Here is a 16,655-nt window from a genome sequence, read left to right on the forward strand (position 1 = left end):
ACAAAACATCATCAGTAAGCAGACAAACTGACGACATCTCTTATATAAATGTTATCAGCCAGCCGATGAGTTGTGTAATACATCAAACATGCCTTTGGGTGAAAGTACATGGCCTTGTGACGATACATCCGTATATTATTACGGGTTGACCACTTCAATGGTTAGTTATGGTGTGTTTAATGACCTGAAAAAGTACACTTACATAACGCTGCTTTTCAATATTAGGTACTTGTCAAATCAATGTGTTTTAATTACCTCACAAGAATAGAATAATGTAAATGACTGCGGTAATTGACCAATTAAAATGTTAAATTCAATTAGCAAGTTTAATTCGAGTTTTAAGGTTGTTTTTTGTTTTAAGTGATTTGGCTGATGTTTTAATTTTCGTTCGGTAAGTTAATAAAAATAAAGCTTTTATTTATATTAAATGAATACCTTTTCTGAATATTAAATTTTTCTTTTAAAAATCGAGCTGTAAATATGTTCCTCGCAGTTTAACTTACACTTACTTATGCTATACTGTTTTTCTATTTTTTTATTTATTTGTTATAATGAATAATATAATCTAAATCATGATATGTTACATTTGAAAACTGCTGTAAGTTGTATTAATGTAACCATAGCAGTCTTGTTTGGAAGCGCGACAAATACATATAAAAATAGTTCCAACTAATTTTACTTACCAAAACTATTTCTAATACCCACTGTATTTGAAATAGTTTTACCACCTCAATAAACATGCATAGATGGTAATTTATAAATTGTCAATGGCGTCTGTTAGAAAATTGTTATTCAACTAGTGTATCTAAGTATAGACTACGTTATTTCTGATTTCTTCATATTCAATTCTTGACTTGACCTAAATAGATTAAAAAATAAACTTTAATATCGTCTTTTTTCTCACGCATTTAAATATCTCTTAAGACACTAGAAGCTTTTGTAACTAAATTTGTATTACAAACATTAGTTATTCGTTTATACGTAAAATAAATAAATCAGTATTTTTCAACCTCTTTAGTCAGGGCCTCAGATTTCTGAATCTGTTTCATGATTTTCAATCTAATAGGCAAGTAGGTGATCAGCCTCCTGTGTCTGACACACGTCGTCAACTTTTTGGGTCTAAGGCAGGCCGGTTTCGTCACGATGTTTTCCTACACCGTTCGAGTGAATGTTAAATGCGGACATAGACAGAAAGTCCATTGGTGCACAGCCGGGGATCGAACCTACGACCTCAGGGATGGGAGTCGCACGCTGAAGCCACTAGGGCAACACTCATCGCATAAAAGTAACTACAGAGAAATATCAATTCTAATTATTTTTGGGTATATGTTGGAAAGAATTATTAATAACTCATGCAAAGAATACGCTCTAAATATAGGTTTTTAAAATCTCGCTCAGTAAACACTAACCTTTCAAAACTGACAGATTGACGTCATATATACAGATTTCGGAAAAGCATTCGACAGGGTTGATCATACCATCCTTGCCATAAAGTTAAAATCTGTAGGAAGGAAAAGGAAATTTACTCAGATATGGATATCTCAGTATGGATTCTTATATACAAAATCTCCATCAGGCTTGTAGTCCATGGTAGTTTTCGTTCAAACTTTACTTACCTCACTTACGGTGTCCCACAAGGATCTCACATCTCCCTTGCTGTTCAATATATATATACTCGTTTGACATCACCCATTCTCTGCAGAACGCTAATTGCCTTCTATATGCGGATAACAAGAAAGTATTCCATAAAATAGTCAATGTCAAAATTATTTACAGTCTGATCTTAATCGTTTAGGTCAATATTGTAAAAATAACAAATTTAATAAATATTTTAAAAATGTGAATTAATAAGATTTTCACAAAAACTAAATAGTAGATTATTCATTTATGACATAAATAGCGAACTAATTCGTAGAACAAGACGAAGATGACAAGGTGAAGGTGAAGAAGAAGGCACATATTGAAGATATAACCAAATAAAAAGATATAACCATTCAAATATCTTGGTTTAATTTTACGCACAGCCCAACCTTTAAAGACTCACAGTGCCTAAAAGTACTATACTGTTGTTACGCAAGGAGCTAGCCTTGAATATGTCTGTCTTTAAAAAGCCTTTTGAAAAATTAGAAAAAATTAAACATCTTTATTAATTTCAGAGCAAAACGATATTGCCGGGAATCGTCTTCCTTCTTCAATATCAGCCAACCTTAGGGAAAAGGCTTCAACTTTTCGACATTATGCTCCTGTACGACATGTTTAATAATAGATTCGATTGTCCTCAATTGCTGCGGTGTATAACTTTTAATTCTCCTCCGCGACAAGGACTAAAATACCTCACTGCTCGCATTTCATAACTATACTCAACATTAATTATTTAATCGGCTACCTGCACTATACTGCGACTTATTTTCAACTCTAGACATATTCCATTCCCCTTGCAACTCTACAAAAACCTTAAAACCTTAAAACACTATCAGACATTTGATGTCACTAAATCAAGTCGATTTTAAGACACAGGCTTCTGTTACACACACACCCATATAGGGTGTGAGCACGCATTCTCTCTGTATATATTATTGTTTAGTCTTTTTATTTGGCGTTTCGATAAAAACATATTTGTGTTAAGAACGTACGTGTGTGTAAGCTGTACGGTTTTTCTAAACAAAGAAAAGGCCGTTTACCGCCAATGTTCTTCTAAAAAATGACTCGACCAAAACCGTTCAAAATCAACACATTCTCTTAATTTCTCAAATTTTAGATCTTTACACCGTTCATTAATTCGTTAATTCTAAACCTCAATTATCGCGTTATGCAACAGCTCCCTTCTTTGCGATCGCCATCGCTTACACAACAGTGGAGGCGCGCTGTGCTCTCTCCTCGCCACAGTCGCACTTGACGCGTTAAGCAGAACGCCGCACTAACCATTGTACAGTGTTAACGTGTTTGAATCCAGTTTTCCGAAGTGCTATTTCGCTCCGGGATTGTGAGTGTTTCATAGTTGGAGCATGCGCTCGCGCTGATAGTTTCACTTTCTACGACGGGACACTGCAAGCGGTAAGGTTCTGTAACTGAGCTGACAGTCCACGCTTTCTTCCTTTCTGACTGGACTTTTCAATATTAATTGTGAGCGACATGTACCGACTTTGCATCGATGCATGTAGTTAATAATATATATTTAACACATTTGATAAAATCACTTTTATTAAAATTTGGATTATTAAAAGCTTTGATATTGATTAGTCAGCACTCATTATGCTAATTGCATTAAAATTGCTAAAATTCGAACTAATTTTAGTATTAAGCATAAGATCTAGTAAAATCCTAACAAAAACTAACCTAATTCTACGATGTAAGCACATAGTATTTAAAATTCAGTATTTTCATACATAACGTTCAAATATGCTTACATTCTATAATAGTATTGAATTAAAACCAATGACTCAGTATTTATAATTAAACATTTCTTCCGTAAATTTCGTACACTTCCGAAAGAAACGTTCCACTTGTAGGTGAAATCTAATGTGTTATTATATGTTGTCGTTTCATTTAAATTTATTATTCATATTTATGATAACGTTCTTAAAATATTTCTAACAAGCCTAACTTGTTACAATTTCTATTTACACAAAGATCTATATAAAATAGAAACATTTTAGAAAAGACCAAAGGAGAAACCATATAAGTGCATTCCAGTGAGTGGTGTTACCCAATCGCCATTAATATTTAGGATGGTGCAAGGACGTCGCAAGCGCAGTCTCATTGAATACAAATCACACGCACTGCGCATGCGGGCCACATTTAACATAAATTAAAGTCGCGAAAACACATTTCGCTCTATATATTTCTTTTCAGATGAATGTAATCCAATTTGCAAAGATCCTCCTGGCAAATATTCTCAATTCTAATTCTCTTGATAAATATTCAAAATTCTACTGAAACTAATGTCGTCTGGCCGTTAAAAATACAAATAGGCCGACAACATATCTCCTCAATGTTGAGTAAAATGGAAAACTATAACGTACATAATAGAATGGAAATTAACAAGAAATGTAAAAGTTCCATATTATATAAAACAATTAATTTGTTTTAAAATTTTTACTGATATAAGAAAGCTTTACTGATATTAGCAGCTTGAAGTTCATCTGACAATCCATACCTCTGAATAATAATTAGTCAGTAATGTTTGAATAAATTATACTTTCGCTAGCAATGCGTTATATACATTAAATAATTCAATTAGATAAATTTTATAAATAACGGCATAAACATATTAAACTAAATCATAACCATACGTATGAGTTAGGCTAAAACACATAATTTTTAACCTTTTTTATAAACGTAGGTAAACATACAGTTGTTCATAAACTACTTAACAAATATTAAAAATCTCTGTTACATCGATTGTGCAAGAGTCGCAAGTAAGTGTTCGTGCGAACTGGAACAAATATTACCAAACGTTTTCCCATTCAATGCTTTTTGTTCTGTCGTGTCTTATAGAAATGAGTTGTGATTAAGTATATATTTGCATGGAAGGCTTAACTGCGAAAGGGTAAGATTCAGAGTCGAGACTTAGCCCTAAATAGGCCTTAACAGTATAATTCAAAACTATATACAGTCACTGACAATCTTACCGTTTTAACTAAAGCACTAATTTTTCATTTTATCACAGGTTTGACTAAATTTGGACAATTCAATATTTAGGTCACAAACTTATTGATATTTACTTACTATAAAAGTACAAAGAGTACATTTAATGAAATTATCTTAACTATCAACATTGTTAAAGTTATTTGGAACAAGCGGGCGTTACTTGTTATGACTTTTATCAGTACATAAATCATTTTGACATTTTTACAAGTGCCGGTATAATTTACTGCAGGTTTTTATTTTACGCAACACTAGTTTTATTAATCCAAAAGAAAGTCGTTTTATGTTTGTAAGGAAAACATAATATATTTTCCTATACAAACTCTTGTCTATATTGTGTTTTATATAAACTCTTTTGTATTTAATGTATATATGTAATGTACTTATGTAATTTATGTCACTTGACATAATATATGTAAGATATTTTAATTTTTTCATTATATTATTTTACTTTATAAAGCCTAGAATATAGGCTTTAAATTTTGTTTCTTTTGTATTCACAGTTGCGCCTTATTTATTCCCAGTATAAGCGATTGATACTATTATATGTATTAGCAAAAATAACTAAGATACAAAATGTTTTAATACTTCTTCAATCTATGAAAATGAAAAAAAAAACCTTTGCTAATACTATTGCTTTTAATCAAATTGTACATTTTTGGCTTTTAAATATGTATATTTTAAAACATAAAAACACTACACAATATTAAATATTTAAGGATAATGTTTATTATGTTTAAAATGATTGTACCTAAAGGTACTTCTATAAAAGTTAAAATAATAATTACAATTAATCTCAACCAAAGACACTGTTTTATTTACATCGTAGATTTAAAAGCTCACCTAGTTTTATCTGCAGGTGCTTTTAATTCAAGGTTGTCACTGGATTAAAAATAATTCTTAAAATAATTGCTTTGACATTTATCCGTGAGGATAAACAGCATAGCTGCATTGTCACGGAGATAAAGCTTGATTGATATGGTCATGCATCTTCGTAAACATATAGTTTGTAAATGAAAATACAATACACAGGTTTAAAACGCATACACGATTAAATTTATAAAGTTTAGTACTGTAAAATTCTTTGTTTTATACTGTCTTTTATAGAGTCACTAATTGATATTCATATCTCTATTTACTTACGAAGTATATAATATAAAAAAATATTACTCGGAGGAAATTAAAATCTTTATTACAGTATGCATAATGTGAAAAGGATTAAAAATTTTCTCACTATAATAATGTCTAATAGCTAATAAGACAGCTGCTAATGAGACGAAGATTATGCATAGCATTCATAATTATAAATTAGAGACTGTGAGAACGGTTCTTAAAACTCATGTTATCGTCATTATCATTGATAAGAACTGCATTTATTTTGTATTTTTATGTGCTCAGTTGAGTTACTCGCAATCTTTGTATGAAGATGTTGTACGGAAAATTTCAAGATAAGACTTAAGAATAAACAGTCCGACCACAAATCACACCATACATTAAATGACACATTCTTCTCTTCTTAAACATTCTTAAAAGATTAACTTATAATAAATTTCCTTATTTATTTATCTATTTCACAAATCTAAATTGTACAACTTCACACTTCAACTTTCTCAGTAAAATTGACGTACTACAGTTGAGTTTTTCTATAGAATATTTTAGCATTTCGACATAGTTATTAAACTATATATTATTATTTAAAACACTCTCTTAATTATCTACTTTGCAATATAGCTAACAATATAATGTGTGGGTACGTCGTACGGACGCACGTGACGCAACGCTTTCACTCGTCGACGAACGCGATCAATTCCGATTCTATAATAATACGTCTATATAGAAATACACACTTCCTTCTCCTTATAAATAATTTCTTTATAAAATGAAAATGTAATGCAACCATTTGTTGTATAAAAATTGCTATGAAAAAGGTAAAATAATAGCAAGTTAGAAGCAAAATAATAAGATGTAAAATCCTTGTGATGACATTAGGTCAAGGTGAGCCGTCAGCCGTATTTGAGCACTTGGCTTCCTCCAAATACGGCTGTATGATGTAATGTTGACGGAAGGAGAAAATGTTAAATAAAAAATTGGACCTTTGTACAAAGTATATTCATAATTTTCCTTATTGAGTATGGATTTTTTTATTCTTAGTATTATGTGGAAACCTTAGCATTTAAGAAATCTTATCTAAATTATCGATATACATATTGTCTAGATAGAAATTATTAGAGCCATATTAAAGGATAGGTATAAGATAATGAAAATAAAATGTAAAACAGAATATGAAACAAACAAAGCAATGCAGTGTACGGGTTATGGACCTCAAACAATCAAATGTTGCAACTCGATTGCTACATCTACTGTATAGAAGGAAGCTTTGCGTCAGCGATTGGAACACAATAAATCCACCTGACACTAATGACCTGCGAACTGCTGAAACAGCGACTAAAGCCGAACAAACTTGTGTTGCTTGAATACGGCTTTTGTATACGATAATACTGGACAAATCCTGGTATTCCTTATTCTAAAATATTCTGTTCCTTAAGATTTTGATTATTTCGATTATTATTATTATTATTATTTACGTATTCTTTGTTCATGCAGGATATAAATAATTAAAAGCATTTCTTGCTTTCATATTCGAGTTTGTTTTTGTAATACAATTCATACCATTATGGAGTAATAACTTATAGTGATTTGTTGAATTGGGTTTTCTAATTACAACATGTCTCAAAAATTAAAGAAAACACCTATGTCAAATTTACAGGATTAATATTGTTGTTTATTCCTTTAAACGGAACTACTTTTGCAATTACATCTTTAATACTTCTCCTTTTAAGTATAAATATGTCCTACGGTATTCTACTGTAGGGTGCTGCTGCAGAGGTTCAATCCATCCTTATGGAAATTGTATTTGTTTTTACAACAAACTCCCAAGCGAAATTAGAGACATAACACTGAATAAAACTCAAAACTCTCGTTAAACGAAAATTAATCTATAAAGCTTTTTAAAAATTTGATTTGCTCCAGTTCAAACAATTTGTATGACTCAAAACTTGGCGATCAAAAAGAGTAGCGGAGAGTTTCTTGCCAGCTCTACGCCCTTGCGAACTGGTAGTAAATGTATGTATAATCTTTTAAATTTACGTAATTCTGTTTACGTTCATATGTGTATTTGGTTACCTATATGAATAAAGTTAGTTTGAGTTACTATTGTGCTGGGTGACATGTATATGTGCGATTGAGCTGGCACTTGGTAAGGTGAATGGCCTCGATATCCGAGTAGCATGGAGAGTGAAATCTCGGCGGTAATCCGAGACCACTTGCCGGTAATGCTTACTCATTAAACACTTGCAAAAGGTATTACTTTAGAATATATATGTTACCGACGCGTGATATTTGATATTGAACTTTCAGTCTTGTTTTCGCTACGAAGAAAAAGTTTATTACGAGCATTATTATTATATCATTTTTTTTTATATTCATCTATACAAAAAAATATTTAATTTAGTAAAAATACACAGTAAGGCACGTTTATTTGAATGAAATCTTAGCAAATTTTAGGATCCACCAATTGTAATTAAAATAAGTATGATATGTACGATACAGATAATATAAGAATTGACTTCGACTAATAGGTACCTAAAATGTAAAATTCCTTAAGACAAATTTGCGCGCCATTGTGTGTGGCAGAATATGCGAACGATTTACGATTTATCACCTTAACATTTTTGCAATAAATAAATTATTATTATTATTATTTTTAAGATTGTAGCTGGAAAGTAAGATGATATTTAAAAAGTCCGCCGTTTTGTTTAATTTAATACTAAATCGCATGACACTATAAATAGAGCACTGTTTTCACTTTTCACGGTGGCCCTCCACAATAAATTGAAATTTATCGCTAATTAACAATACAAACATCGGAATGAGGTTAATTTGTCCAAGTGTAGCATTTCCAACTGCAATTACTAGAGCGGCACTAATTCATGGCTTTTACTAAATGATGGAACTCAAATGTGCTTTTATATTTCTACAGTGAATGAAATATGTTCAAATGTATAGTGTGTTATTGTAGATTTTTTTTTGTTTGAGAATAGTTCAATTATCGCTGTTTAGGAAATTGATAAAGGCATTTAATCGCAAAGAAAAATTTAATTAGTGTTGTATCTATTTGCCTCCAAATTAAAAATAAAAATTTGATTGAATCAATTAATTAGAATAAAAAGCAAAATAAAGTTAATTTAATTTAAACTACACATCATGCGCATGTGAAGTTTGTGCGCAAATAATTTGTCAATCACATTTGTTACGACATAATATATTCTTTTAAAAAAGTATAGCCGAATTAAATACTAAATTGTTTCTATTTCGTTTAGATGCCGACAAAAAAGAAAAATGTCGAAATGTCAAGCTTTTGGGTTTTAAAAGTTAAAATGAATATTATTAAAAACTTTCGCCATAAAATGTTTTTAATTTACAATGTGTCCAAGTATTTCTCTTATGTAATCGCGTTTCTAAAAGATATGATTATCATGTGAACGTATAGTATTGTTGTGTGAGAATGTGAATTTTTACCATACAAAATATATTTTGTTTTAAGCTATGACAAAGGATATATAAATGTTTATGTATATTATAAATATTACATTACATTGAATTGTTCAAATATCGATATATCGTTGTTATTATTTAAAAAAAACAAGTATATATGTATACTACACTTTGTGGCATTGCACATTCTGGTTTTATTTATCGTAATACTTCATCGACACACGCGAATTATCGCTGTCGCGGTAAAACCCAATCAGGGACTGTCTAACACCCAATTCATCTATTTACATAAAATGTATATAGAAGAAATATATATAGAATATAAACCATATTCTAGTTCATAATATCACAATTTCGTCTTAAGTATTGTTATATTTCAAACAGCAACAATGGTTGCAAACTTTTAAAACTAAATCTAAATTAAATGCGTCTTAATTTATTAGCATATTTTTGTTTAGTTACTTCGCGTTTTAGACAAAATTATGGATATGCAAAAATATAAACGTACGGATCAGGATTGGTTTCTGCAGACCAATCTTTGTATTTTAAAACAATACACTTATACGTAAAGGTGAATTTGTTGACTACGATATAAACATAACGAAATATTGATTCCTGCGAATGAGTACTTGATATGAAGAGTCCCAGCTCAACATTTTAATGCCGACGCATCTCAACTTTTCTACCGACAGTGAAAGTGGAAATTAATGGATTCGTTTCCACTTCACTGTTCATATATTTTTAATTAAATAGTTTAACTTTATTATGTTAATAACCTGTCGTTAGAACTTTCCTTAATGACATTCGCAAACATTGATTTAAAAATTTATAGTGCTGACGCAATAATATATTTCTACGTTTTGTTAATGTATCAAATTAATTTTCTCACATTATTAACCCCCAACTGATACTTTTACTCTTAGCTCCACATAGATAGCGTGTTTTATCGCTTTATTTTGTGTTCACAAATTAGAAAAGATACAAAATTGTTAAGCATATGTTGGAATTAGGATTATTAATAAAACTAACCCAAAGCTCAAACATCGGAAACACACGAAATTCAAAGAAATAACGGCACACATGCGAAAGTTGAAAGTAACGACTCTATTACCATGTGTTGTGTAACTTTATGTTTCTGTCCACTCACGCGCACCTCAATACATTTGTCACAATCATTGGTAGAGTTATCAATACTTTATTGACGGAAAATATTTGTCAATCACACAACTCAATGAAAAAGTATTATCTAATACATAACCTCTTGAATTAAAAATACATTTTTATTGTAATTACACAGCGATTAGTTCATTAGTGCAATGTCATTGAAACAATTTTTTCTCATTTCAGATGGCTCCCGTAAATAAAATACGGATATGCGCCATACTTTGGCTGTTCTGCGCCGTAAACGCTGATGTCAGCGATAACACAACTACAACAAAAACCATTAGAACCACTATTTTACCATCAAGGACCACTCGAACTGAGCTCAAAGTATCCAGAAGTTTAAACCCACACGATACACAGACCGTCAACGTAAGAACGAAACAAGGACATCTTACGCAATTGATAGTTAAGAAAAAGGATGTAAAATCTTCCACACAAGCCAGCAGCACAACTATCGCTCCAACAACGCTTCCCATTAAGACTACATTACCTAACGTCAAGTACAATGTAACTGATGATACTAAGAACAAAACTGAGGCAAGAGATCAAAGAAAATTAAATTTCGGCGCTGTAAACAGTGATCTAGCCGGTTTCGACTATTACATAAACCGCAATAAGCATGAGGAACTGAGTGACATTAAAGCGGAATATGGCAACTGGTCCCCAGTTTCAGTTTACCCAGAGTCACATATCCAAGAAAATGGCGGCAAACCCGATACAGACCCAGAAACTTCAAGCTATTATCCCACATACGATAATCACGAGAAAGTGGAAAATAAAAAGGTCTACATAACATCAACCAGTTTTATGGACTACGGTGGACCCATCAAAAGTTACAGATTTGACCCACACAATCCAGTTATTAAAAACGATAGGAATCCAGTTTACATAGAAGTCGTTAGCACTAAAGTTTCTGATGGAGAAAACAAGTCATATAAGGTTCCCGACCCAGTTATGGTTAGCTCAGAACCTATGTACATTAAGAAGGCTATTGAGAAATTTAACAAACGTGGAAGATCAATACTAACCCTGGGTGACGATGGTATACCGGAAATACAAGGGGTTAGGATGCCAGATGATGAATCAGATAAAAAAGTATGGAGAAATGCTCGCGTAGTAAATGGAGAACTTATTCCTTATCCTGAAGGGTACACCCCACCTAAGGCTATCCCGGAGGCTGACGTCTATCCCGATTTAGCAGCCGCCGACCCCGCTCAAAACTTAGGTCCATTTACTAAAGAAGACAACTTTGAACCAAAAGATGGGCCGTTTACTAAATTTGACAATATCAAATTTGATACTGACGAGTTTGTCCCATCATTTCCATACAAATCAAAAAAGGAAACGCAATACATTAAACCAGGTTATGGCCCATTTACGAAAGCAGATAATTCTAAAGTTGCAAATTCAAAATTAATTGAATATATAAAGCAAATAAATGAACAAGAATCTAAACGCGACTATTTTAGCGGGCGAAGCTCTAGAGCTCACAACGGAGATCTAGATTATGCCGAAAGCCACATCCAAAGACGTATGTTACAGCATCCGGGAGATTCCAACTTCCCTAACTCAATTCTGTACACTCCCAAAAATGCTAAGCCCAGTTTTGATGAAAGTGTACGAAACCCAGTTCTTCAGTATGCCCACCCTGACCTTGGCGTTCAACCGGCAAAGGCCACTCGGGATAATATGGAACATTACGAAAACAAACGAAAAATCAACTACTACACCAGTGTAGTGCCAAAGAGCGCTCATCCGTATCCGATGGAACCGATAAACGGATACAATCAGCAGCGCAGTCAAAACGTGCCCTCCGCCAACAGGTACTACGAAGACGAATATAATAAATTTTCCTACTATGACCACAGCCCAGTTAAACACCCATATGGATACGGCTATGTCAAGCGTACTCCAGAACCATCACTGTGGAAAAGATTCACTGACTCCATGAAAGACACCATCAACACTGCAAGTCAAACCGTTCAACAATTTACAAAGCCTTTGATGGATCCCATCGCCAAAGTGACTCAGCCCGTATTCGATCCACTAGTTGAAGCCACGCAAAAAATATCCCACAACCTAGGATTATACCCTAGCAATTCCATTCAAAGTCAACGATATGCTCAAGATAAAATTGGGGTCGCAGCTGCCGCCGGGGCCCCGGGAATGTTACCAGCTCTCGGTTTAATGGCGAGTGGGGCAGCTTTAGGGCTTGGAGCGGTCGCCATGGGAAGACTTCTGGACGTCAACCTAATGCGAAGCGCCGACAACAGTGCTGATGAAGAAGATAAAGAACACAACAGGTCATTCGGAGACGCCGTCTATGACTATGACAGAAAAATTATCAGTAGGCAAAAGTTCTACGACGACAACTACAAGATGCCGAGTGAAAATGTATACGTCGTAATGTCACCAGACGGTAATGATAGAACAAAACGTAACTCTCTCAGCTTCTACGAACCTTTTGAGGTGGTTAATAATGTGAGACAGCGGCGGAGTGTAAAGAGGGCTTTAGGAGACGACATGACCGACGACCTGCAAAACATAGAAACGACGCCTGCGCAATCTTCTCTCACGGCAGCAGCCATGGAGCTGGTGAAACAGACAGACTGGAGAGACTCGCAGTGCGCTAAATTCACATTCTGTAAAGTCCTCACGTCGCAGCCTTCAGACTCCATGTTCGCCATGGAAAAGAAAATGGAGTCACTGTTAAAAATGTAAGTACATTTGTTTATTTGCCAATTACAATCCAGTCGCAGTGTTGGCAGGTCGTAGGTTCGATCCCGGCTGTGCACCAATGTACTTTCTTTCTATGTGCGCATTTAACATTCGCTCGAACGGTGAACGGAAACGTGAGCGGCATGCGTGTGTTAGGCTGATCACCTACTTGCCTATTAGATAGAAAAATTATCATGACACAGATACAGAAATCTGAGGCCCAGAGCTAAAAAGTTTGTAGCGCTACTGATTTATATTTTATTTAAGATTCAAGTCACAGTCACAAAGCACATAACTTTATGTTTGAGAAATCTTGTCACACCCGAGTATTTAAGTGACGTGCGATAAATAAAAGACAAGTTTAAAACGAGTAAACCTATGTCTCACGTAATTTACACTTTCTAAAGGTCAATAAACACTACAAGTACGGCTCATGCGTCGTCTACTTAGTTGCATATTTTTACAAATCAAAGACCACAATGGCCAGCGTGGTAACAAATTACTAAAAAATGAAAAAAACGTTTTACTTTTGGACAAATAAAGAAACACATTTTGTAATATAAAAATCGAACCCGATTTCTGTGAAAGTGGTTACAAAACAAACCCAAACCATTTCAATAAAAAAATCATTATATCATTTAAATTTTAATAAGAACATATCGCGCTTTCAATTAACCTGCATATTTTTATTCAGAGAGTGATCGTAAAAACAATAATTTATTACATACATTTTGGTTTACTATTATCGTTATGTAATGTCAAAAAGAGTCTTATATATTATATTTTACTCTATCTTTCTTCAATACTGTATCTAAAAGATCGTAAACAATACTGATTTAAACGTAAAAATTAGTTTTAAAATAGTTTTCATATTAAATATTTCTCAAATTATGCTCAAGCAATCATATTCCTTAAACATTATAAATAAACTTAAAACCACTAAACCACAACTTGGTGCCTATATATTTGTATAATTATAATTGAATTTAAAAAATGGTTATATTCACGTAAAAATTACTTTATTTTAATAAGTATTAAACTTATAAGTATAAGTTATCGCCATAATTCAATCGCGCCACTTGTAAAACCGAACTCAATCGTAACACCAAAAAATTTAATTTAAAAAATTATGATTGTATTAATTTTCTCTCTCTATTATTATATTAAATAGAGATTATATATTAAAATCTCATACAATAATAATAATAATAATACTTTTTACATAATAAGAGACTGAAAGTAGTTATGACAGCAATAAAACCTTAAAGCAAAAATGGAAAACAAATAAAGCATAAACTATTAAAATATATGTATTAATAAATCAATTATTATTTTATACTAGTGATTATACGTCGTGGCAATCGATATAAAACTTCTGCCAAATAAAACTATCGCGCGCGTTGAACTCTTTTATATACGTAATATCATCAAGCCATAATTACTTTAATAATACAAATTATCCCTGCATCGTTGGATATATCAATATATGGACGTATAACGTCTAGTACAATTCAGTGAACAAGTATGTCAAATGATATGCAAAATTGCTTGGAATTCAGTAAAACCGTCGAAAGCATAATGAAGGAAATATATGGAGAAAAGTGAAATGCATTATTTGTAATTTCTTCACGAATTATTCGAATCGCCACGCAAAAGCGATGCATACAATCATTGATTATTTATTTACAATGTAGTTTGAAATACATTTTAAGGCAAAAATATCAGATATTAAAGTATTAAACTATTTTAAATAAAACTTTAAGTACGTATCACGACAATAGAACACAGTTTAACAATTATATTTATTATATATAGAGGTCAATTGGTATTACATAATTAATAAGCGGCATCAGACAGCTCGCCGCCAACACCCAGTATTCGGTTACATAAAATCAGAAAGGGAAAGTGTGCGGCATTCCAAGTTGCTAGGAATTTTTCAATTTAATAATTATTGCGGAAATAATTTATGACTCACTACAAAAATCCGATTACTAATCAAATCCACTATATAGCTGAATATTGAACGTAATGGTGAGGTATACAAATCGTTAAGTTAATTAATTAGTGGCAATGTTTTGTGTGTTATTAGTATATTTTTGCGTGTAATTTAATTAATAAATGTTATGTTTTTATCCACAAACCCCTATAATAATAATATTAAATTTTTTATCAATTACTTTTAGGTATGTAATAGATTATAGAGTAGTATGTAATAGATCTTTCCTCGATAAATTATGTATGGTGAGATTATCGCGTTAATCCAACCAAACAAACTCTCCCGTTTTAGTCTAGTATAGGTAATCGACAGGATAGTAACAAAGGAATTATTTCAATTAAAACAATGTTAATTTCCCGAATAACAAACTCGTTTCTCGTGAAAGCGGAACGCTGTTGAGCCCTTCATACAAAGTTATTGCCGCATCACCTGAGTTCCGTATTAGGAGTCCGGAGAAATAACAGCAAAAAACTCGGTCAAGTACCCGACAGCTGACGTAAAGGAAAAGTATGAGGAAAACTTATGCGACTTAAGATTAACGGAAAGATTAACTTCGTGAATGTTTCCATAACTATTGAAAGCTTTTTAGTTTATGTTGACTGTTTCAGGTATTTTGATGCTCCAAATGAATAAAAATGAAACCACGTCATACAAATGAATTCAGAATATTTCAGTAAAATTTCTAATAAGTTGTGGTTTCTATATATTTCTTGTTTGATTAGTTATCAACATTTTTGGATCGAATATCCACTACTTTATTAAATATGATTTCTTAAATTTGATTGATTGAATAAATGGTAAATTGTTAATGCGTAAATTTCAGGATATCAAGAGGGAACGTTGCCAGTGCAGCTGCGGTCGCACATCAACTTGGAGACGTGATGGCAGCAAGTAGAGACCACAATTGCTCAAGGTTCCAGTGCGAGGGCCAGTAGTTAAACGATCAATTTAATACCATATCGCATTCTTAATATGAAATTATGTTTGACACGTGGTTAGAATCGGTTCTTCGATGTAATTGGATATGACATCAATCCAATATATCAGAATATCACGGTGTGAATTTTGATAAATTAATTAAGAAAATTATTTATTACTAGTAATTTAATTGTAATGTGATTGTATTGTTAGTTTTTGCGAGTGATTTTAATTTATTTTATAATAAGTGGTAGATATAAAATATTTAACAAAACAGTATTGCCATGCCTTTTTAGGGAATAAATCAAAATTGTGGTAATGTCAATCAATATCATTACCTTATATAAAATGATTCAATATAGGCGATATATTCTACTAGAAACCCTCCACCAAGTGAGGTGCAGAAAGAATGACTACTTTAAAAATCCGATCGCTTTTATTACTGATCTAACCCTTAGACAAATCTTTTATTCAAACATTCTTCCATATATTATTCCTACACAACCCAGTAAATCATAACTTTTTCTATAGAGGAATAATCCTCAACAAGTGTGGAAAATTTTCTGTACTAAAAATAATTCTAGAAAAACATATAGAACAACTCGTTAGGTTTGTATTTATATTTTTACGAATTTATATTTACGAATAAACTGACATT

The 16,655-nt window shown here is 32.3% G+C and overlaps 1 protein-coding gene across 2 annotated transcripts; it reads left to right on the forward strand.

The window, feature by feature from the left end:
* Positions 1 to 2,874: 2,874 nt before the first annotated feature.
* Positions 2,875 to 16,624, forward strand: LOC125060357. Of its 2 annotated transcripts, none has more exons than XM_047665231.1 (3): positions 2,875 to 3,059; positions 10,549 to 13,082; positions 15,903 to 16,624. In XM_047665231.1, exons 2-3 carry the CDS (start codon positions 10,549 to 10,551, stop codon positions 16,012 to 16,014), a joined length of 2,646 nt encoding a protein of 881 aa, XP_047521187.1. In that variant the 5' UTR covers positions 2,875 to 3,059; the 3' UTR covers positions 16,015 to 16,624. The 2 variants fall into 2 exon arrangements, with proteins under 2 accessions (XP_047521187.1, XP_047521186.1); XM_047665230.1 differs by having other exon boundaries at positions 2,875 to 3,054.
* Positions 16,625 to 16,655: the final 31 nt, after the last annotated feature.

This window comes from Pieris napi, chromosome 21 (genome assembly GCF_905475465.1).
Source record: "Pieris napi chromosome 21, ilPieNapi1.2, whole genome shotgun sequence".
Classification (NCBI taxonomy): domain Eukaryota; kingdom Metazoa; phylum Arthropoda; class Insecta; order Lepidoptera; family Pieridae; genus Pieris; species Pieris napi.